At 37.8% G+C, this 22,565-nt stretch overlaps 2 protein-coding genes and 1 long non-coding RNA gene across 5 annotated transcripts; 2 read left to right on the top strand and 1 right to left on the bottom strand.

The window, feature by feature from the left end:
- The first annotated feature begins 1,415 nt into the window (after positions 1 to 1,415).
- On the top strand, positions 1,416 to 2,848 carry LOC103714497 (GRAS family protein RAD1-like). Its single transcript, XM_008801764.2, has one exon. The coding sequence runs from the start codon at positions 1,430 to 1,432 to the stop codon at positions 2,756 to 2,758; it is 1,329 nt and encodes a 442-aa protein (XP_008799986.2). The 5' UTR covers positions 1,416 to 1,429; the 3' UTR covers positions 2,759 to 2,848.
- A 4,818-nt stretch (positions 2,849 to 7,666) lies between these two features.
- LOC103714470 (nucleoside diphosphate kinase 2, chloroplastic-like) lies at positions 7,667 to 14,669 on the top strand. 3 transcript variants are annotated; one of them, XR_003387045.2, is made up of 10 exons: positions 7,667 to 7,943; positions 8,142 to 8,198; positions 8,308 to 8,394; positions 9,657 to 9,737; positions 9,938 to 10,050; positions 10,159 to 10,208; positions 12,888 to 12,951; positions 13,046 to 13,187; positions 13,312 to 13,380; positions 13,530 to 14,669. XR_003387045.2 is itself a non-coding variant. In XM_026807426.2 (8 exons), the coding sequence occupies exons 1-8, from the start codon at positions 7,701 to 7,703 to the stop codon at positions 13,080 to 13,082; spliced, it is 732 nt and encodes a 243-aa protein (XP_026663227.1). In that variant the 5' UTR covers positions 7,667 to 7,700; the 3' UTR covers positions 13,083 to 13,383. The 3 variants fall into 3 exon arrangements, 1 of the variants encoding a protein (XP_026663227.1); XR_003387044.2 differs by having other exon boundaries at positions 13,046 to 13,380; positions 13,530 to 14,156; XM_026807426.2 differs by lacking the exon at positions 13,530 to 14,669 and having other exon boundaries at positions 13,046 to 13,383.
- An 826-nt stretch (positions 14,670 to 15,495) lies between these two features.
- LOC103714469 lies at positions 15,496 to 21,484 on the bottom strand. The gene is made up of 2 exons (XR_605224.4): positions 20,992 to 21,484; positions 15,496 to 15,929 (listed from the first exon to the last, which is right to left on the bottom strand). It is a non-coding gene; the product is annotated as an uncharacterized LOC103714469 (long non-coding RNA).
- Between the last annotated feature and the right edge of the window lie 1,081 nt (positions 21,485 to 22,565).

Here is a 22,565-nt window from a genome sequence, read left to right as displayed (position 1 = left end):
TTCATAGCTGACATATGTGAGTCAAATCTTCTTCTTCTTGAATGAAGAGTGTTTGGAGCAGATAGGGTCCATCTCGAGGGAGATTCCTCCATGGTGATTGATTGGATACAGGGTGTATACCGTTGCGGGGACCGTTGATCAGCGATACTCGCAGACGGGTCAGGAAGATAGAGTCATTTCAGGTTGCATATGTGTTTCGGAAGGCTAACCGAGCTGCAGACTGAGTTGCCTCCTTCGTTGCCATGACATTCCTGTTTCCTTATAGTATTTTTTTTTCTTTTGACTTTGGCTAGCTGTATCTATTTAAGAGCTATATGCAATGTTGGATTTACCAAAAATAAAAAAAAAAAAAATGATGGAATCAGTCTTTGGAGGCTCGACGTATGGTAAGGATACTATCTCTGAAATGACCCATGAATGATGTCACCCAATCTAGATTCACGGAAATGACTGCGTCGGCAAAATGGTATGCCTAGATATTGTCTCCCAACATATCGAAGGAATAAAAGAGCATCCAGATTCCATCGGGGGCAGGCCTTGGACCAAGAAGAGACCTCAAGATCCTGTTTCCAGAAGCATGCCGTAACGTAGAAAGCATACATATGGCAAGACAACACGACCTCATTATATTTAACAGCAGTACAAGGTATGCTCCCTAAGCTACTCGGTATCCTTTCCAATCAGCTAATATTAGCATCAATTGGTCGTCATAAGTGACGGATGTCTGGAAGTGAATTGGAGGAGATTATTTACCAAGATAGAGAATCATTCAGCCGTACGCTTTAACAGCTGCAAGGTCATAGTAGGAATCAGGATGCCTGTAATATGAGATTTGTTTAATTAATTACAGAAGTTTGCCAATGGTTCATTTAGTTCTATTGGCCGGCTACCGCATAACTAGTATTTAAACTCTCTGAGTGTATGAATTTTGCTGCATTTTAAACAAAATAGAAGGCTCGAGACAAAAATTAGGCTCCAAAATCTTTGGAATCTCATCGAGCTTGTTCTTTCCTTTATTGTAACTGCGATTCTTGCTATCAACGCCTGTAACAACGTCATTTTAGCTGTTTCTGGATCGTAATTCTTGGCATACTCGGAATGACAGTATAAATAAGCTCCAATGGGCTTGGAGTTGGAGGTCTTTGGAGCTGTGTTAGAAGACAGAAATCTCTGAGAGAAACTGCATCATTAGATGGCTCCTGGACCCTACTTGCAGCCTCAGCGGAAGCAACTCCCTCAAGTAGTCTACAGTGAGGAAGGAGTACTGGTTGGGAGTGGCCTTGACCTCACACTTTCCCACATGGCGAAGATGGCCCCCAACCCCTTCACTTGCCTCCTCCCAACATGGGATCACCCCTTCCAACTATCGTTCCCACCAACCTTGGAGCTCGCCGGGCCATGCAAGAAGCCAAGGATCGATGCTGATGCCATGGCAGCGAGCCATGGCAACAATGGCAAGCAATCCAACTGCCTCCGAAAGCTCCAATTCCGCGACCATGTCAAAACTTACAAGCAGAAGTTTTGGGCCTTGGAGGCGCTTGAGGAGCCGGCAGAGGGTGATCACCTGGTTGTCGAAGAAGGAGGCGGCGGCAATGGCGATGGCGATGGCGATGGCGATGGCATGCGCTTGGTGCAGCTGCTGATATCATGCGCTGAGGCCGTCGCCTGCCGTGACCGAGTGCAGGCGTCGGCCTTGCTCCATGAGCTGAAGGCCAATGCCTTGGTCTTGGGCACGTCGTTCCAGCGCGTGGCGTCGTGCTTCGTGCAGGGCTTATCCGACCGCCTCGCGCTGGTCCAGCCGCTCGGGGCTGTCGGCATTATTGGCCCTGCAACAGTCCCCGCCATGGCCGCCGACAGGAAGGAGGAGGCCTTGGGACTGGCCTACGAGCTGTGCCCCTTCCTCCGGTTCGGGCACTTCGTGGCAAATGCCTCCATCTTGGAAGCCTTTGAGGGAGAGAATTTGGTCCATGTAGTGGACCTGGGCATGACCCTGGGCCTGCCCCACGGCCATCAATGGCGAAAGCTCATCGACAGCCTCGCCGACCGAACTGGCCCCCCGCCCCGGCGCATCCGCATCACCGGCGTCGGCGCTCCGGGCGCTCGGCTTAAAGCCATCGGCGATGAGCTCGAGACCTACGCTCGGAAGCTCGGAATAAACCTCGAGTTCTTTGCCGTCGAGCGGAACTTGGAGAATCTGACGCCCGAGGACCTGGAGCTCGATGAAGGGGAGGCTCTCGTCGTCAACAGCATGCTCCAACTGCACTGTGTCGTCAAGGAGAGCCGAGGAGCCCTCAACTCGGTGCTCCAAATGATTCACGAGCTATCGCCGAGGATGCTTGTCCTGGTGGAGCAAGACGCGAGCCACAACGGCCCGTTCTTCCTCGGGAGGTTCATGGAGGCGCTGCACTACTACTCGGCCATCTTCGACTCGCTGGATGCAATGCTGCCGAGGTACGACACCAAGCGCGCCAAGGTGGAGCAGTTCTACTTCGCGGAGGAGATCAAGAACATCGTGAGCTGCGAGGGGCCGGCGAGGGTGGAGAGGCATGAGAGGGTGGACCAGTGGCGCCGCAGGATGAGCCGGGCCGGGTTCCAGCCGGCACCGATCAAGAAGATGGCTCAGGCCAAGCAGTGGCTCGACAAGGTTGAGGCCTGCGAGGGTTACACCATTGCCGAGGAAAAGGGCTGCTTGGTGCTCGGGTGGAAGTCCAAGCCCATCGTCGCCGCTTCTTGCTGGAAATGCCATCTCGGCGACTAGCATTGCTTTGATCGTAGAATGAGAGTCCTGGTAACGAGTACTACTAGCTTAAAAAGCAAACTCTGCTTCGGTTGGAGAGACTGGAGTGTGAGAGAATAAAAGAGCTCAACTTGGTGTTTGGGCTGGTTGTTCAAAGCTTGAACAGTTGAAATAAAAGACTGTCATTTGCTCTTTGGTCACCATGATTGCCATTTTCCTGTCTTCCTGGGTTAAGGAAGGAGCTAAAGAATCAAGATTCTCCCATCACGGCAGTAATGGACCCGAAGATTATGGCAATATCACAGAATTTGTTAAGGACCGACCCGAAGAATCAGAATCCTCCTATTATGGTAGTAATGGACCCGAAGATTCTAGCAGGATCACAGGGTTAAAGGACAACGGCTAGCAATTCCATTAATGATTCCTGCTTTATTTGCTTCCTGTAATCTTGTGATTTGTTTCTCCATTTTATGTATAAATAGGACCATGTACAGAATGACAAGACACAAGAAAATTCTCAATACAGTCTCTTCTTTTCTTTCTCTTTATCCTTCTGTTCCTTATCTAACTCTGATTTTTCATCCTGCATCCATTATATTGAGGGCAACTCCCGGCACAATGCTAAGATTGCTCCGATATAATCTCGGGATGTTACAAGTTTGAAATAAGAAATAGCCTCTCAGCATACGAAAACCCTCTCTATATACCGCAGCAGCGGCGAGAGCTGCGTCTTTCCTCGAATCTACCATATCAAAGCCGCTCGAGTTTTGGAGAAATTCAGTACTCCCAATGATCCACTGCTATCAAGGTTCCAGGGAAATTTGCAGCATCGTTGAGATTGCAGTCAAGTGGGGCATTTTCTGAATTGTTTTTGAATGAAGGCATTTTCTGAATTGTTAAAAAGTTGGTGGTGGCAACGGAGCAACAGGAACAAGGTAATAATCCAAGAAATGAAACAGTGGGGTCCATATATAGTGTGGTTGCTCGTTGTTGAAGAGTAGGAAAGTTCAGCAAACCAAGATATCTAACCAAAAACGACATGGGATATTCCGAGAGGCGTCACTGTATGTTTTATGGAAACAAGAATCTGGCATTGCTCCTCGAGGTCAGTATCCTATGATTCCAAGATGTGACAACCAGTTTGGGGTTGTCTGGTGAGTAATTGATGATGACATAGAGGTGAGATAAATAGATTCCGACACGCAATTCTATTCAACATTTGGATCCGATTTCGGTCGAATACAAATATGGCTGCTATGTGCAATAAAGATTTGGACCAGACAAGGATATATATGTTGTTCTTGACCAGATTCAAATATCAATATCGATATGATTGCATTTAATATCTCTAATCCCTAATATTATAAAGAAAACATTAGGGTTTGGAATCTTCCCCACAAATCAAATTCAATATTCATTTCACGGATAGAATCTTCTGCTGCTCCTTTTCACCACATTGGCTGAGCTTCCTCTTATGGACCATGTCCAACGAGATCTAGACAATCACTTGCATAGCATAGGCAAATCTCTAGTAAAATTTCATTTTTGGCTACAAATATCAATATATATATAGGTGGCAATCAATTGCAAGTAGGGTCGGGTCAGAGATGAGTCGGATCGGATACAGATCAGGTCGAAAATTTGTCAATCCGAATCCGACCTGTTTAATAAACAGGTCAAGATTTTAGATCCGAATCCAACCGATTTATTAAACAGGTAACTTGATCTAACCCACATGACTTAAATAGGTTAAACGGGTTAAACTAGTTTTTAATGAATTAAATGGATTTAAACAAGTTAAACAAGTCAGAAATAGCTTAAGCAAGGTCTAAATAGATTAAATGAGTCGGGTTATAAGCCGATCCAATAATTAAACGAGTTAAAACGGGTTAAACAGATCAAAGGTCCAAATCTGAACCCAACCCATTTGATAAATAAATCTAGACGGGTTAGACCATTTATGACCCAAATCTATTTATGTCAAACCCAAATTGATTAAAGTGGATAAGTTGCAAGCTGAATTGATGGGTCGGGTCATAAATTGTCGTCCCCATTGATGCATAAGATAATAAAAAATAAGTACCTCAAGATTTGTTCACCATTAGACATTTGGGTTGTTTTTAGATCCAAAGCTTTGTTTGAACCAGTGAACCCTTTTGCAGCAACAACTCGAGCATGGGAGCATAGGAAGGGTGCTGGCCTTGCCAACTTGTACACAAAAACCGCAATCTGAGCCTTTTAGCATATTAGATATGGTTATTGTTCATACCGGGATAAAGAATGACAAAGATATTCCGTATGAATTTCATATACACCACATATAGTTATTGCTTGTACATGAATAATCTTAATTTTAGACATTATTTTCAAAATTCAAATGATATATCCATGTATATACAAAGAGCAAATTAAGTGTGTGTATGAAATGAATGTGCATGTAATTGAATTGTGTCTGCTCTGTTTACCTGGCTAAATTTGATGCCAAAATAATTTGTTTCATCGGCTTAAAATAAAGCCTAGAAGAGGACAAAAAATATATAGAATACGGATCAGATATCAATATATCCATATCAAGTTTATATTTAGTAAATATGGATGCAGATATGGTTATTAATCAGATGCAAAAATTCATATCCTTAAATATATATGAATTTATATCTAATATTGAAAGTATAGATACAAATACATATATAAATCAAATAGTTATTTTGGGATCTTGAAATCAAAAATATTATTAAATAGAAGGTAAGTTAAGTTAGTAACATATTAATATGATTATTTTTTTCTTAAAATTTAACAGTTTATATATACAATCAAGTAGGATTACAAACAAAATCGGATATTTGAATATGAACCAAATAGTTTGCTATCTATGTTTATATCTATTTTTCTTTTGATGAATATGGATATAGATATGAATATTAGTTGGATACTCAATTTTATATATAGATTTGGATACAAAAATAAATCCAGAAGAATAGTATCTGATCTAATTTCACCCCTAACCTAGAATCTAATGGCCGACAACTTTCTTTAGAATTCCATCCAAAGAGTTGTATCTGGCTAAGACCAGCGGCTTCCGGCGTTGTTATCCTTGACACCGCTTGGTCAATATAGAGAGCTTGAAATGAGCAAGTTTCAAGGACTACCTTCAATCCCCTGTTTACGATGTTGAAAGAGCAATAATATAAATATGATAATAAGTGAGTATAAAATGGCAAGAGGTTTCCTAGATTATAAAACATGAAGACCATCCATTCATTCTCTTAAGTCATTGGACAAGTAAATAATTCAAGTGATGCTCTTTTTAATATAAAGTCGTTTCAAGAATCAAAACCAAGAAAATCTATGCTTTGAAATAGAAATGTTAAAAGAAAAGTCACGTCGAGGAAATTCTAGTCCAAATGCAAGAGATTTATACTAAGGATAATGGTGATGGGAATGGTAGAGGTTTACCTTACTGCAACGCCATTGGTAGCTAGCTTTTTTGTTCTTCTTTTTATTTTTTGAGTGGGTAGCTTGGGATTAGATCTGAGCCTTGAGCTTTTTTACAAGATATGCTCTTTGAATTAAGCCATATCTTTGAGCATAAGGCTCAGAGTCTGATCCCAACTTACCCACCAAAAAACTTCAAAAAACAATCAATAGAAACAAAGAGAGAGAGGGGAGGGGCTCTGATGGTTTAGGAGAGAGATGGGGAAAGAAAATTTATAGGCAAAAAGAGCACAGAGAAAAGAGATGAAGGTGCATGCATGCATACAACTCAAGATTCTTCTGGATGATTTATGAAAGACAAATAATTAATCATGGAGGATTCTCAAAAATTTAGTGAAATAATTTCCTTCCAAAAGATGCAGGTGAGATGCATCTATACCCTCTTGGGATCTTATGGAAGGTGCATATGAGGAATATATAGTCATGCAATATGGTTTCTAGATTTTGTGAAATAAACATCATAGAAACTAAGGAAAGCTAATTATGTCCATGCCTACAATTTGAAGATCATGACTTATCAACCAGAAAATTTATTTTGAATCCCTTTCTTGACAAGAATTTAATTTTGAGTCCAAATAGATATATTATAGATATTACTATAAAATTTACATTAGGGATTATATCCTTCAAAATTTTTGTGTTTTTAATTTATCCCTTCAAAAGTGAAATATGTGCGCATATATATGTACGTATATATGTATAATAGGACGGGCTATGCACCTCTCAAGAAGAGAGGTATCCACTCATCTCAGGTTCAAAAACAATAATCATGCACTTAAATTGAAGATCTAGATTACTAATCATGGTCTATAGTATTAAAAACTTTTAGAAACAAAATGCTATATGTTTTAGTGGTATGAGAGGGACAATATTTGAAAGCAATATAAAGATGTTTGTCTGTGTAATAATTTAGAAACTATTGTAATATGGCATGTAATTCATCGTGGCGTTGTTACGTATCAAGTTAGCTTGATGATATCATACTAATCCATCAGCACACAAATCCTTCGATCGGCTAGAAAGATTATAGTTTTAGTTGTTTTTAAGAAAAAAACTAGGAAGATTATAGCGAACAACTAGAAAGTCTAATTTGAAATACTCATGCATTTCACATCCCAAGTGAGATTCAAACTTAACAATAAAACTCTCTCACACCCCCCTTATCATTATCATCATTATCACCATCATAATGAAAAATTTCATCAATTTCAGTCCAATCAACTCTACTGGTGAGGTGCCCCGAGCACTTCATGGCATTTTGTTTTCTAATTTTATTGAATGTATTCATACTCGTCAGATATGAATCCACCCGCTCTAGCAAAAATAAAAAATAAAAAAATAAAAAGAAGAAAAAGTCCAACAATTGGACGGTCAGATTTCCTTCAATCAGTCAAAGCATCATCAGCACCTTTGACTCTCCAATGCTTGAAAGGTCCAAAACGCAGGGGGAGGGAGAGGGGAAGAGAGAATGGATAGTCTTGCCGTGCTCGGGAGAAGCCCCTGCGCTCTATCCGGAACCCTTCAATCTCGGAGCCATGGAGTCTCTTCGTTCCCCCGCGGGGCGCAAGCCCTCGCCTTCCCCTCCCACCGCCACCTCGCCGCGCTCCCGCCGTCGCCGTTCCTCTCCCTCTCGTCTGGCGCCGCCGGCGCCAAAGCGCGCGCCCGGAGGACCGGAACCCGCATCTTTATTCCCCACCTCGTCGCCGCCATGGTGCGTTCTTCCTTTCCTTTCTACGCCTTGGATTCCGGTGAAAAATGGAAAGAAATCCATGGAGGAAGGAGCAAAATTCAAACTTTTTGTTGTTTTTGATATCAAATTGTGAAAATCGACCTGGTAGCAGCACATGTTTTGCCTTTTCTCACTGCCTTGAAGTTTCTTCGTTTTTTTATTTTTATTTTTTTGGTGCAGGAAGAGGTCGAGGAGACTTATATCATGGTAAAACCCGACGGTGTTCAACGTGGCCTGGTATGACTCTTATTGTCGAGTTTTTAATGGAAGTTTTGTTTTTCTTTTTTTTTGGCGTAATTTTAATTAATTCCTGCTTTTATGTGAATTTTTGGTTGGATGGATATAGGTGGGAGAAATTATTTCTCGGTTCGAGAAGAAGGGATTTTTGCTGAAGGGCTTAAAGCTTTTCCAATGCCCCAAGGAGTTAGCTGAGGTTTGCTTCCCAAACTGCTGCTGGATTCACTGATGTAAAACAATTTTCCTTTGCATATGAATAAAAGAATTGTTATGTGTTTGGGTGGAAAATAACATTTATATGAAAGAATATGAAAAAAAAAATAGTGACTCTTTAAACTGTTCTGGTGGAGCTGTTTGACTAAATAATAATGTGGCATTGCAAGAATGTCATGGTTAAGACACTTGTGCTGTTTCTGTGGTGTGAATCTTGCATCATCTTGTGATCATCTTTTGTGGGGAGAGAGTAGTCTGCCACTTTTATTATTCCTTTGGATGAATCATTTGTTGCTTGAAGGAATTTCACACTCAAGAAGCCAATTCTTAGCAAAGAGGATAGTCCAGAGTTCTAAGGGGCCTGTGAATTTTGTTTACCTGACTAAGATATAATTGTAGGCATGGACAGAATGAATTTTAAAAGTTGGATGCATTAATATAGATAATGTAGGTTTCTACGATAAAATGAGTCCCTTCAGTTCTATTTCTACTCATTTAGAAGCATTTATTCATAAATTCTTTTGCTAAGCTGAATTTGTATATTGAGAAATCAGTTTTTAAGGTTTCCAATGAAATTAGGAACAATATTTTCTTTTCTCTCCTTTCTCTGTGTTCTCCTCCAATTGAAGAATAGATTGTCATAGAATCAGACAATCCTTGCTGATTATGTGCAAGAGTTGCATCATTTTTCCAATGTATGTTGTTAGCACAAATATGGTAACACATATTTTTCTCTAGGATTGCATACTCGTCTAACAGTTTTCGGTCTACAATCTAAAATTCACTTTGAGCAGGAATTAAATGCAAAGAGGATTTCATGACATTAGTTTGGGATAGAGTAAGGCAGTGGTTGCTGCTGTAACTGAGAATTAGTTAAGTTGGACGGGTAGTGCCTTCAATTCTATTGCTTTTCTAACAAACTCACCTTATAGTTAACCTGAGTGATATGGGTAGGGGGGCCCTGAAGGAAAAGTTCATGTTGAAGGCCAAGGATAAAAGTAAAGGTGCAAATATAGTAAAGGAAGGTACAGTTTTAGTATTTGGAGGGCTTATGGATTGAGTTTGATGTTTAGAAGTCTTTCTTTTCAAGTTTCAGGTATTGTTATGAGGGGATGGCATTATTTTGTATATCTGCTTATGTTTGTGCATGTATTCACTTGCTTATCTGTTACTTATGAAAAGGAACTGAAGAATTGTAGTAAGTACAGTAGACTAGTCATTTTCTGATGGTCATTTGATCGGCAGGAGCATTACAAGGATCTGAAGGACAAGTCTTTCTTTCCTAAGCTGATAGACTACATCACCTCTGGCCCTGTTGTTTGTATGGTATATTTCTTGGCATTTACCTCTAAATACATATACATATAGTATAGACATATATATACATACATATGTATGTCTCTCTATATATATGTATATGTATATATATGTATGTATATGCATGATGCATAGATAATACAAATCATATTAATATGTTCACTTTTTCCTTCACTATTTGGTTTCATGTTCTTTTGGGTGCATGAAAGGCTTGGGAGGGTGTTGGTGTTGTTGCATCAGCTCGCAAGCTTATAGGATCAACCAATCCTCTTCAGGCTGAACCAGGCACCATACGAGGTGATTTGGCAGTTCAAACTGGCAGGTTGTGTTCCTTAGCCATTTTTCGTTAAAATTATTCTCTAATGCACCCAAAGCATTTCTTTTATCATCTTGTTTTCCAAGAAAAAGGTTTTACAATGACCTTTTGCAGGAATGTTGTTCATGGAAGTGATAGCCCTGAGAATGGCAAGCGTGAAATTGGTAAGCCATACAACACCTTTGATAGACATACATCATAGGATTGCCCTTATCTAAGCATTGAAAGCAAGCCCCATGAGTGCTAATTTGTTCTTGTTTAGTTTTCTCATTTTATTTTTAAGGTGCCACTGATTACTTTGTTCTATATTCTCAGAGAATTAAATGTGAGGTTTGGTTAATTCTTTTCAATGAACACATATAGTAAACATGAATTATTAGCTAGAGTCCTTGTCTGATAAACTCTACATAGATAATTGTTAATCACATATTGAACTTGAGTTTTTTGTTTTCAATCACACACACACACACATATTCATGCAGTAAGTCGAGATATTCCATCATTTGTTACCTGTTACTAAAGTTATCATCTGCTCAACCATCAACTGCATCTTGAGGTTTTCTGTGACAGCCTTCAGTTTTTGCCTCTGCTTCAAGGTTTTATGTTCTGGCCAAAATGGATCAGTATCAACAGAGATCGAATCAAAACTAAATCCCAGTTTTGGGTTTCAATCAGTTTTGTCTTTTCCGGCTAGTTTCAGCCTGTTTCAATCAAAACTGGTTGGTTCAGTCCAGATTCAGTGGTTTTAGCTAGTTTCAGCCAAAATTGACTAAGCTTAGATATATGTGCTTCTTTTGAGTATTATTTTGTTGTTTAGTCATTTATTTATTTACTTAAGTATAAGGGCTATATAATATTAATTTTCAATTATTTTCTTTTGCTTTCTTGAGTTAAAAGATGAAATAGATAATGATTATAACCCTGAAAGGGCCAACGTTTCCAAAAAAAGGCTCTTATTGTAGCATGATACAGTGAGTAGTTTGAACAACAAATACGAGATATTTCGAAGATATAACTTCTTTTTTATATAAAATAAATAGCATTCTTCGACTACATACAAATTATTAAGTAAACACTTAACTTCAAAATATAAGAATTTGATCTATTTGTGAGTTTTACTAGAAAATGAAGAAAATATTCAAATACACTCAGCACTCAAAGGTTTTAAAATAATTAAAAGTGGCAAATACGATGAACTTTCTAACATCTGAAGTTCAAGAAGAAAATTTTATATATTTTATATAGCAAAAATAGTAGTATACATTCACTCACATGCAATACTGACATTAGCCTAAAATTGTTGAAGCTGGACAAAAAAATAATCTATATGACACGAAATACTCTAAAATGTTATCTAAAATAACTGATGTTGACTCCTTTTTTTAGTTTTCAAATTTTATTTTTTTCTTTATTTTTTGGTTGGAACTCTGAAACTTGGAAGGCAACTTCTGAAACCACCAAACTATCAAATCCAAAACACGACGAATCTAGCCAAAACAAAAAGTGAGATGGAATTTTCAAACCTTGCTATGTTTTTTATCCATCAAATGACCCAATCATCAGCAATCTTGCCATCCAATATTTCTTTAATACTAATTAAAATTTGTTAGGATTCATGTATGTCAACTATGATCCTTAGATCTTCATTGTTTTGTTTGCTACTAGAATGTCTAATTCATTTCATGTGAGATGACCATATATAATTCATGTATTGCTACCTACTGTTTCAATGAAATTAATAAAGAAATTGTTTGCCAAAAAAATTATGTTGGATTGGACTCCAAATTCCTTGATGCAGATTGGGGCTGCATGCGAAACAATCTTGGAATTCATTTTCATTATAATAGCACCTACCGTGCCAGATGGATGGTCAAACTGGAGTGGTTAGCCAGACTACAAAGCTAGACATGAAGAATTCAAATAAATGGGATAGGATGTCCCCTCAAGATGAATTCACTTATGATTATAAGGTTAACCATTTGGCAAGGAACTGTTCATTTTAGACTGTCTATGAGCATGTGCCACTGTACTATTTTCACCTTATACCAATTACCAACAGTCAATATAGTTAACCCAGGAAAAGTAATCAAGGAATTTGTCCACCACCATAAGAGTTCATGATGTTCGTCGAAACACCACAAAGCAAAGAAAAGAAAATGGATGATGCATGCCATCTTTAGATGACTTCAAGGAAGGATATCTTGTATTCGCATATTAAAAGAAAGAACATCTGGTGGGACGTATAACATGCTTAAAGATAGAATAGTTGGTCCATGATTGTTTATGAAGTCCAACTAAAGGAACAAATTTATGTGGTACTCACAATTAGCTAACCTTTGATTTGCAAAGATTTAATTAAGTTGCTTAATTGCAAGGTCACATGCAAGTTATTTCCAAATTAGGGAGGATAATCAAGTCCATGTGCTGTTATCTTGCTATGCCCGATTTTGAGTTGGTTATTACTTGGAATAATGTGTTGAGCAATTGTATTTTCTTAGTTAGCCTTTTGGTTTCCCTGTTCTTTCCCTCCTACAATGTCTGTCTGATTTTCCTCTTTCAAAATTTGTTTCTTGGTTTCTGGATGTTTTGCATGGACCTCCAATAAGTTTCACCAATAAATTGGAAACACAAACAGTGGGCTATAGTTGACATGGCTGTGGTAAATTTCTGAAATAGAATACCTATGACTGCAGTAAATTAACTAGTGTCTGAACTGAATTAGTAAATTTAGTTGACATCCATCCTAATGATATGGTGTTGAGTTATTAACTGCAGTTGGTCATTATCTGTGAGATTTCTTTCATTGTCAAGTCTCTAACCTTGATTTCATTCTTTTTCTACAGCCCTATGGTTCAAAGAAGGTGAACTATGTTCATGGGTACCAGTTCAAGCACCTTGGCTTAGAGAGTAATTTGCCATCTATTGCTTCAAGAAGCAATTTGTGGGGCTGGTTAGCTCCATTCTTTAGGATCATTCTTTAAGGTCAGTTTATTCTTTACAGCATGGTTTCATGCAATTCCATCCTGCGGCTTTTATGAAGGAGGCTATAATGACCTCAATGAGAGCACAAGTTGATAAGTCTTTCAATTCCATGCTGCTTCTTTATCGGCCTTGTCATTGCATTAGCTCGAGCAAGATTTGAGGTAATGGAAACTAAGAATTTCTCCTTCGAGACAGCTTGGCCTCATCATCATGCTGTGAAGGCACTGCTACATGCTTGAATTATTCCATGTATTCTCGAAGTTTTGACATTCATCGGTGTTTCAGATTGAACTTTCTTTGCATCACCATACCTTTGCCATTCTGATCCATGGACTCTAATTAAGGCCTTTTGAGGTATGATCAAGTTCTATCATGATGAGTACTTAATTTGAAACACCTTAACATTTTTAACTCAACGCCGTTAAAATTTGAGCATGCCTCATATTAGATGGCAAAATAGAGGAAGGATGCTGAATGCACTCTACCTTGCTTTGTGTTGCCAGGAACAGGGATGTGGTTTACATATTGTACTATGCATCACAAATTAATTCAAGCCACATATGCCAATGCGCAAATAATTTGAAGCAGTTGTATGCATGTCATAGCATTTATATCAAAATATTTGTTGGTTAGGTTCAGTCTTTCATAGCTCAGTAACTTTCCTTGAGCAGTGGAAGGCATTACTTGTGTTGCGCCGAATAATTTGAAGCGGTTGCATGAATGCTAAGAGTATTTGTCTCAAAATTTGATGTTGGTTAGGTTCAGCCTTTCATAGCTCAGTAACTTTCCTTGAGCAGTGGAAGGCATTACTTAACCATGTTTTAAAACAACAGAAGGTAATGTGAACAAGGGTAAATCAAGAATTCCCTCTGCATTTTAGCAGGCTACTAATTGAGACGGTGTTAAAATTGACATGAGTCAATAGCACTGCAGTGACCATCAAAAACAAGTCTCAGCAGAAACATCAGGTCAGATATGGGGTTGTATATTTTGGGGCGAAAGAAGGATTCACCTTCCTTCACGTGAATCCTCTGTTAGATTTTGCAACGGTTGCTTTGAGAGCTGTGCTGATGGATGAATGAAAGAATTTGAAAGGTTTTGATATATGTGCAAGGAGCTATCCAATGGTTGATGTTGCAAAAAAAATTAATCATTCTTTCGTGCGAAAGATACATTCTGAACCCTATAGATTGGCCAAAAGATGAGATGAAGAAAGCAGTAGCAACAGAAGGAAGCCAAGGAGTGGCTGAGGGCCTACCATTGCCATAAGAGACTGGTGAAGGAGCAGGGCTTGAAACGTCCATGATTGCAGCACCTCTACAAACCAGTAAAACAGAGCACAAAAGGCTATGGTGATGACAAACAGGGATCATATCACTGCCAATTTTTAAACAAGAAAATAATCAGAAGAACATGGGAAAAGCAAGGAAATGGATACTCAATTTGAAGTGAGTGAACAGAGTTCCAAATTCAATCTCATGGATATATATATAATCTATGGAAAGCCATATTCGATGAAAGTGAGGGAGGTCTTTCATATGCTTCGAGATCCACCTCACAATATAGGGTCAAAAAGCCAACATAAGTGATTCATTTTTAGCCCTCAACAAGAGGGAGGCATCTATATTCACATTTTTAGCCTATGCATGGTTCAGATTGTCAAATTGTAATAGACAAGTTGTTATTCATGGAAACATATCACACTGAAATTTGATTTAAATCAAACTGGGTTAGGAGCAACTAAGATATATTAACTGTTTGTTTAGGTTTAGCTATTGGACCAGTCAAGTCAATTTAAATTAAGTTCAGGATGAATCAAGTTGGGTTGGAAAAAATGAAATGGAGAACCTGCCTCCGTATATGTAAATTATGTCAGACACATAAGATATATTAATAACACAGTCTAGCATCACCAGAGATACCAAAAAATAGTATGGTAACATTTTGGTGCAGAGCTAGGGCAATGAGAAAATCATGATAAGGAATCTGATAAATGAAACAATCCAACAAGAAGTTCTTAACGCACTAAACTGTTTACATTAGAATGAACAAAATTCCAAGCTCTTTCATATTAGACTGAACAATATTGTAAACCATTTTGATTCGTGATATTCTGTGATTTACTCATTGTTCAGCATCAAGGTTAGGCCAGCCTAAATGCCTAAGGATTTATGGGGTCGTTTTATGTGCAATGGTAGCTTGATGCTTTCAGTGGTCAAACTTGTTACTTAAACCGAGCTCAAGTCACAGTACAACAGGATAATTAACCGTGGTGAGAGTCAAGATATATGAAAAGTTCAGGAGTTGTTAGATCCCACCAAAACTTGATTTAATTATTTTGTAAGAACTTGCATTTGGATTGCCAAGAGGAGCTTAATTTTTAGTTCCCTTAAACATCAATATAAGAACAAATTTATATGAGCTAGACACCCCACAAAAATAAAAAGAGTGGGGCAGTCCCAGTTCCAGTTTTGTTCTCCAGTCAACTTGTGTTTCATAATAAATCAAATTTGTTCGTCATTTTGTAAACTTAAGTCTACTCCTAAAAATGTTACAAAACATCAGTCTTTGAAATCTGAATCCAGCCAGTGGCTAGGGAGAATGACTACAGGCCACAACATTGTACTGGCCATATGCAAGGCAACATGCCACTGTCTATGTTACAAATAAAAAAAGTCTTTTATTACAAATCTAATGAACAGACAACATGAGCTCATGCATACCAATAGAAGCAGTTCGATCTCAAGCATTGTTTGTGTCTGCTCGTTCTGGATTGACAGAGGATCGATTATTGCCGCCTTTTGAACAAGCATTCCCAGAATAAGATATCGTCTCACACCTCATGCCCTCAACAGATGCAAAAGCACGGTGAGAACCATCTCTTAGCTTTTGAAGTGTAGCCTCTACAAACAGAGAAGACGAAGTTTATGAGAAATAGCAATAAAAAGAACCAGCAAAAGTTAGAATATAATGACATAATTCTTTAAAGCAATAAACTGGAAGAATGCGAGCATGGACTGAATAACTGCAAAAGACCAGGCAAAAGTTACTATATAGTTACATAATTCTTTAAAGCAATATATCGGAAGAATGCAAGTGTGGACTGAATAATTGCAGTTTCTACAGGGCTTGTCTGTAAGTTGAAAATTCAGAAGCATGTCAATCCACTTCAATGACCATTGAAACAGGGAAAATCAATCAGGCTTCAAGCAGCTTGCCTTTCTATCTTTTTTTTTTTTTTTTTTTGGGGGGGGGGGGGGGGGGGGGGGTGTGGGTACCAAAAGATATCTATCATTTTTTCTTCTGAAAGGGAGGGTACCTAAAAGATTTTTTCTTTTGGGGGGTGTGGGTACCAAAAGATATCTATCATTTTTTCTTCTGAAAGGGAGGGTACCTAAAGATCTCTCTCTCTCTCTAGGGAGGGTACCTAACCCCCGTTGTAACATGGTTAAAAGTGGAAGGGCAGGAGAATAACCTGTCAGGCCAGTTGCAAAGGTCAATTTAAAAAAGATTTTTTGTTTGTGGGGAGGTACCTAAAGAAGTTTAATATACTAGCATGAGTTGATAATTATCAGAATGCATTCTATACTAGCATGACAATATAATATCCTGTATGGCGCTTTATGACAGAACCAGTTACAGTTTATTTTAAGAAACATGTAGCACTAGAATACTTGATAAGCCAGGCTTAACTTAATTGTGATGCATATACTCAAACATCACTGCTTATAATTATTGACTTAGATTTTAATATAGGCTAAGAGATTGCATCAAGAATTATCTTCTTGATCCAGCTACTAATACTACAAGGAGATAGCTCGCAGATACCATCTACACAAGCCTTTAAAGAACTTTTATCATGCTAGAGTGACTTCTGGTATTCAAAAGCTAACATTCAGATCATTTTCTCACCCAGCAGATTTTTCATTTAGTGCTTCCTAATTTTCTGCACAAGCCATCTCAGCATTCCCAAACTTAAACTGTGAAGCTCATACTCAAACCAACTCATTCCATTCTGAACTTGATTTGGAAGTAAACATATGCAGAGAAAATCTTCCATGCTAGCCTCACTGAATCTCACTAGCTGGGAATCTTTATCTTGTTCTGACTGCAGCCCTCAGTTATCTTCATTCACAGAAAAAACACCCCCAAGCACATAAAATTCAAATTATTCCTAGCTCCAAAAATAGTTTTGCAATATATCACCTAAACTGTCCAAATGATGATAGCACTGATACCCTCAATTATTACCTGTGGGTAAATGATTTTAGCCCTGATACCCCCAAGTATTACTTGTGGACGAAACAATTAAGGCAAGAAACAGATATCCAAATTTTGTCTTGATATTAACTTTAATTAGTCGAGCATTTGTTATCATACAACCATTTCTTCTTTTGCAGTTCTAGTACCAAGCATCACAATTGGTGAAGAAAAACGAACATAGAAATGGGGTCACTAGAAAGTATAATACTCTACAATACAAATACAGTTTGCAAAAAGAAATAAGGGAGAATAAATTCACCAAGACAACTTTTTTGAAAATAAACACAAGCATGGAATGGAGCAACGAAGGTAGCAAAAATGAAATTATTTGTGGAAACTGAGTACTTCTGCACCCTTTATCATCTTTGCTTTAAATTGGTGACAGACAAGGATTGTGTCAGGCTATCAAGAAGGAACTGAAACCGGTTAATCTAAAATTTGAATTGCAACCCTGGTTTAATAATAGAAAGAAAAGCTCAATGCTAACCAGAACAGATGAAGACTACAGCAATATAAGATAACTGCTGTAGGGGCTCTGTGGCTATTCATCGGCCATATGCCTATACTTATCAGTAGGAAAATAAAATTTATAAGTGGTTGAATTTTCAGAAATCAAACAATGGTAACTGGTTTTATGATTTCAATGTGATAGAGCAGATTTTAGTCTCTCTATATTGCTAGAAAAAGTGTGATTCCATAAAGTAATTCTCACCAAATATACATTCATACACATTAATGGGTATGAGGCACAGCTTTATCACATAGAATGAAATTTGAGTTTGCTGTACCAAATCAAGGCATCTACAGATATATAACAACAAAGCCTTCATGAGGCCATGAAGCTACATCAAAATAAACCTTGGCACACAATTAGAAAACCAATCAGTTGCACTAGAAATTTTGTTACTTTAACGTTTGCTTTTAATGATTGTTGGGTGAGGATTTCTATCCACAATTAAAAACTGGACAACCTTATCCATAAGAAGCCTTAAGGGATTTCTATCTTTATAATATAGAATTGAATAACTGATATCTACCCACAATGCCTAGTTAGGTTAGATTCAGAAGACAGATCACCAGGCACATGTGGAGACTTGAGATAGAACAAAAAGACACGCAAGTCATACAGTTGACTGATGATCTAAAAATAATGCAGAAGAACAAATGCATGTGCAACTAAATTTAAGTGCATTCTCTGATTGAATCAGTAATCAAATGTGCAACATATGCATCTGAAACTAGCTAACCCATTAAAAAAACAAGAGGATGATGTATTCAAGCACCATAAATTTATCAGATACTTGTACAAAAGAATTATTTACACAGACAAGAGTTATTTACAAACACAAGAGTTGTCTAAAAATAGGGAAAACTGAAGTTTGAAGGTAAAATAGCTCTTAGTAATAATGCAAGTCGGCAGGTACTCACCCCAGCTATGTCATTTACTATCTACTATCATCCTAGATAGATAGTCGAAGGCAATGCCACCACAATTAACTTTATCTCTAGTTCACTAGATACTTTTGGAAGTTCCTATGATTCATCACCTGTTTCCACCCAAGAAACACATTCTTTGTCCCTTGGTATCACAGTTGGGTCATAGAAATTTATATGCTTGTTCATAAATTCTTTAAGGATTATGTAATCTGGATTGCAGATTTCTTTATTAAGGAAATTATCATTATTGTTCAAGCTTTTTTGCATCACATATGGGGTCAGGTGGTCAGCTATAGACGATGACTCAAAACTAAAAGGCTCCATGAAAGGATCAAGCAGATTGTATGACCATCTGTTAGCCTGAGGTTACCTTAACGAATTGATTAACTCTAACTCTAAGTAATTGATATTTTTGATAAAATAAAGAGCCATATCCCTTATGTATCTCATCATTCTTCTGATTACTGAAGTTGTTGGATTACCTATTAATTCTGTAACTTAAAGGCCTTATTGTATTACTTCAACTGCAAAATACCATGCTTAGGTAACAAGGGATGATTAAATTTGAAGTGACTATCGATATGCTATTTGATAATGATCCATTCCAAGAATATACAGATCATGGAAAAGATTCTCTTCTTTTCTTCAGAGTTCTTAATGTTCAGATGTCTTCACACTTCATTCACAAACCCAGTAACATTTAGAAATATTGCTCCTTAGAATAGTCCAAATTAAATGGTTCTTTGATATTTACATAAACCTCAACCCATAAGAAAGCTAAATGGAAGATCTTTTGTTTTGCCTACGTTCCATGGAAATTCTACTAGAAAATCTCATATAGTTCCACCCCCAACCTAGCAAGATGCAATCTACATTACCAATACACGAGGTCTGAATTACCACAATATGGGGACATAGCAGTCATGTATATGATATGGTAGCCTCATATATATTCATGGTTTGCTGATACATGGTGGTGTCACAGGGTAACTACCTTGACATGGGACATTACATACTGTGGTACAGTCAGTGTTCCAGACCTTGCCTGTCGAAGCCCTCAAAACTTGCTTGCCCGGATATGCATTGCATGCCATCAAGTTTTCATGAGTTAGATTACTAATTAATATCCAAAAATGTTAAATTTGACACTGGTAGATATCTGCTTCCTGCCTATAGATATAAAAAATGCTCAGACCAAGTTCAATATTTCTTGCAGTTAACGAAATGTGATATGAGACGGAGAAGAGATATATTTATTCATTTTGCTCCATATCTGTCCCTTGTCCTAATTGAAGGAAACTAAAAAAAAATGAAAAAACAAGTCTTCCTCTACCTTTATCAAGATCAGCTTTAAGTTCTCTGGTGATATATGTTTCTATATTCAAGCTTCAGAAGGAAGACAGAAAAGCAAGCACTGTCAAAGAGAACTTTGTTTACCATCTCTTTGTACCATTTTTGTTACTTTTGCTTTCTCTGGGTACAAATGTCATGATCAAAGACATTTAAGAAGTGAAGCATGTATAATATACCAGGGGTGAACAGCCAAGAAGCAAACTGCACCCAAACAGGAGCATCTCAATCCTATAAGTAGCAAAGCTACAGAATACCAAAAAGCTTCCGCATTTTTCTCGTTTAATTATTGTTTGTTTTACTTCAGATTACCTTGGGATTCTTGAATGTCTGCTTGCCAACGATTTTACAACATAAACTATTAGTCTGTCTAGACCCTCATAGTTAGCTCCGATCGTATAAGCTAATTACGGGATTCTTGGTCCCATAAATGGTTCAGACTTCAGATTGTTTAAGCTAATTGCGAATTCCAGATCCCACAATTCGATCAGATTGTCTAAACTAATCTCCAGCATTCTAGAGATCATAATTAATTTAAATTGAACTCGAGCTGATTGCAGGATTGTGGAGCCCGTAATCAGTTCAAATCATTCACTCTACCATCTTTATAATAAAACTCCCTCTTTTAATAAAGCACCCGATTTGGTTCATACAAAAGTACAAACAGGAGAAGCGCACTAGGAAAATTTAAGAGGAAATTGTTCCAAATAAAAATTCACGTATAAAATTTCCAACACACACAAAAAAAAGAATCCAACTTGATAACGCTCCTTAAGAAGCTAGAGAGTTCATATCAATGATCAGGATATTTAGAAGAAAACAAAACAATTTGAATGCCAAAGCAAAGATCTATCTCCACCATCATAAAAAAAAAAAACACATAGATAGATTGATCGAGAGAGAGAGAGAGGTTACCGTAGACGGAGAGGGCGTCGTCTTTGGGGAGTTTGGAGGGAGAACGTTCCGACTCCACGTGATGGAGAGGGGAACCCCGCCGCATCCCGAGCATCGTCACCTCCTCCTCCGGCTCTCGCTCGCTATTACTCCCCTATTTCTCTTCACTCCCGAGCTTTTACAGTTCATCGTCAAGGCAAAGAAGGCGGCAAGAATTGAAAGGAAAGAGCGGGAGATTACGATGAATTCGATGGATGGAATGATTGATCTCTCAAAGGAGAGTTTTTTTTTGCCGGCCAGCGCCGGAATTTTGGGGGCGGCAGGATGCCCCCAGATCTGGGCGCAATGGCTCCCGGCCCTGTCCGGTTCATGTTGGCTATGGGATGTACCAATTTACTTTAGCGGCCTCCAATTTGAACCCAAACTTGGCTTTGTTTATTAAGATGGTAGTATAATTTGATCTGTGTCGCCCATTTAAAAAATAGGCCAGGTTGATTTGAGTTTGAGTTGATGTGGTTAACCTGTTAACCTTTCACACGTCATGATGCTAATCCAATGAAAAAATTATTAATCTATGAATTTTTTTACATGAATATCATCCTTTCAAAATTGATATTTACGTGTATACTCTTGTAAAACTCTATTATTGTACAAATGTCCATAATATAACGGTTATTTTAACGGTATTAAAAAATCATATTTATATTAATTAAAAAATAAAATAAAATTTTACAATTACGCTATTGTCCATGTCTTCTTTTTTTGCTATCGGGATTGTGATTTATTTGCATATCTACCCATTAAAGATATTTTAATCATTTTATTTGAAACCATTAATTTTTTAATGTCATTAGATAGCATGGGTACATATGCAAAAATAAAAATAAAAAAAAGGATAGAGTGGTAAAACAAGTGTTTTACGAAAGTATACATGCAAATATCTATTTTGAAAGGATATTTATGCAAAATCCGATATTGAGGAAGGTATTCATGTAAAAAAACCCTTAATCTATTAACTGGTGTTAATTTACTAATCTTTTTTTATCTGATTACTCGGTCAATTCATAGAATATCTTATTGATGTAAGTTTAGCATATAATTAAATCCATTACATGGTTAAATAAATTGTTAATTGCATGACTCGATCCAAGGCTATCACTAGATCTAATTTATGCCGAGTCTGTTTACGAAGTTTCCACCAGATGTGGCAGGAGTGCCAACCATGCATGCCCAAAATTTGTGGGAAACAACCTTAAATTACATCAGAAGACCACGATTAAGATTTGCCATACCGATCGTACTATATACTATATGATACCAATACTCAGTATGTTAAACCTTATCCTACCATTCCATGTAGCAATACAGTAATATGATAATACTAGTATGGATCCGGTACCGAGATGGCGAACCTTGACCAAAACCAAATATATGTACATTGTAAGCAAACCAGAATTAATTACAACCCTTCTAAACAGACACATAACCATGAACCATCAACATTTGTCCGAATACCCATCAGACCTGAACCAATGATTTTTAGGGGCAACAGTTCACATAAAGGGTGTTTCTACTATAAGACCTTCTCTCTTCAG

Source organism: Phoenix dactylifera, chromosome 11 (genome assembly GCF_009389715.1).
Source record: "Phoenix dactylifera cultivar Barhee BC4 chromosome 11, palm_55x_up_171113_PBpolish2nd_filt_p, whole genome shotgun sequence".
Taxonomy (NCBI): domain Eukaryota; kingdom Viridiplantae; phylum Streptophyta; class Magnoliopsida; order Arecales; family Arecaceae; genus Phoenix; species Phoenix dactylifera.
Note: the sequence above shows the minus strand (reverse complement) of the source record. Positions and strands in the feature narration are given on the sequence as shown.

What these genes read in the sequence shown, in the direction of transcription:
- LOC103714470 (XM_026807426.2), top strand. Translation starts at nt 7,701, where the DNA reads ATGGATAGTCTTGCCGTGCTCGGGAGAAGCCCCTGCGCTCTATCCGGA. An exon ending in GCCCCAAGGAGTTAGCTGAG is followed by an intron (nt 8,395 to 9,656) that starts GTTTGCTTCCCA and finishes TTTGATCGGCAG; the next exon opens with GAGCATTACAAGGATCTGAA. An exon ending in CTGGCCCTGTTGTTTGTATG is followed by an intron (nt 9,738 to 9,937) that starts GTATATTTCTTG and finishes GGTGCATGAAAG; the next exon opens with GCTTGGGAGGGTGTTGGTGT.
- LOC103714497 (XM_008801764.2), top strand. Translation starts at nt 1,430, where the DNA reads ATGGCAGCGAGCCATGGCAACAATGGCAAGCAATCCAACTGCCTCCGA.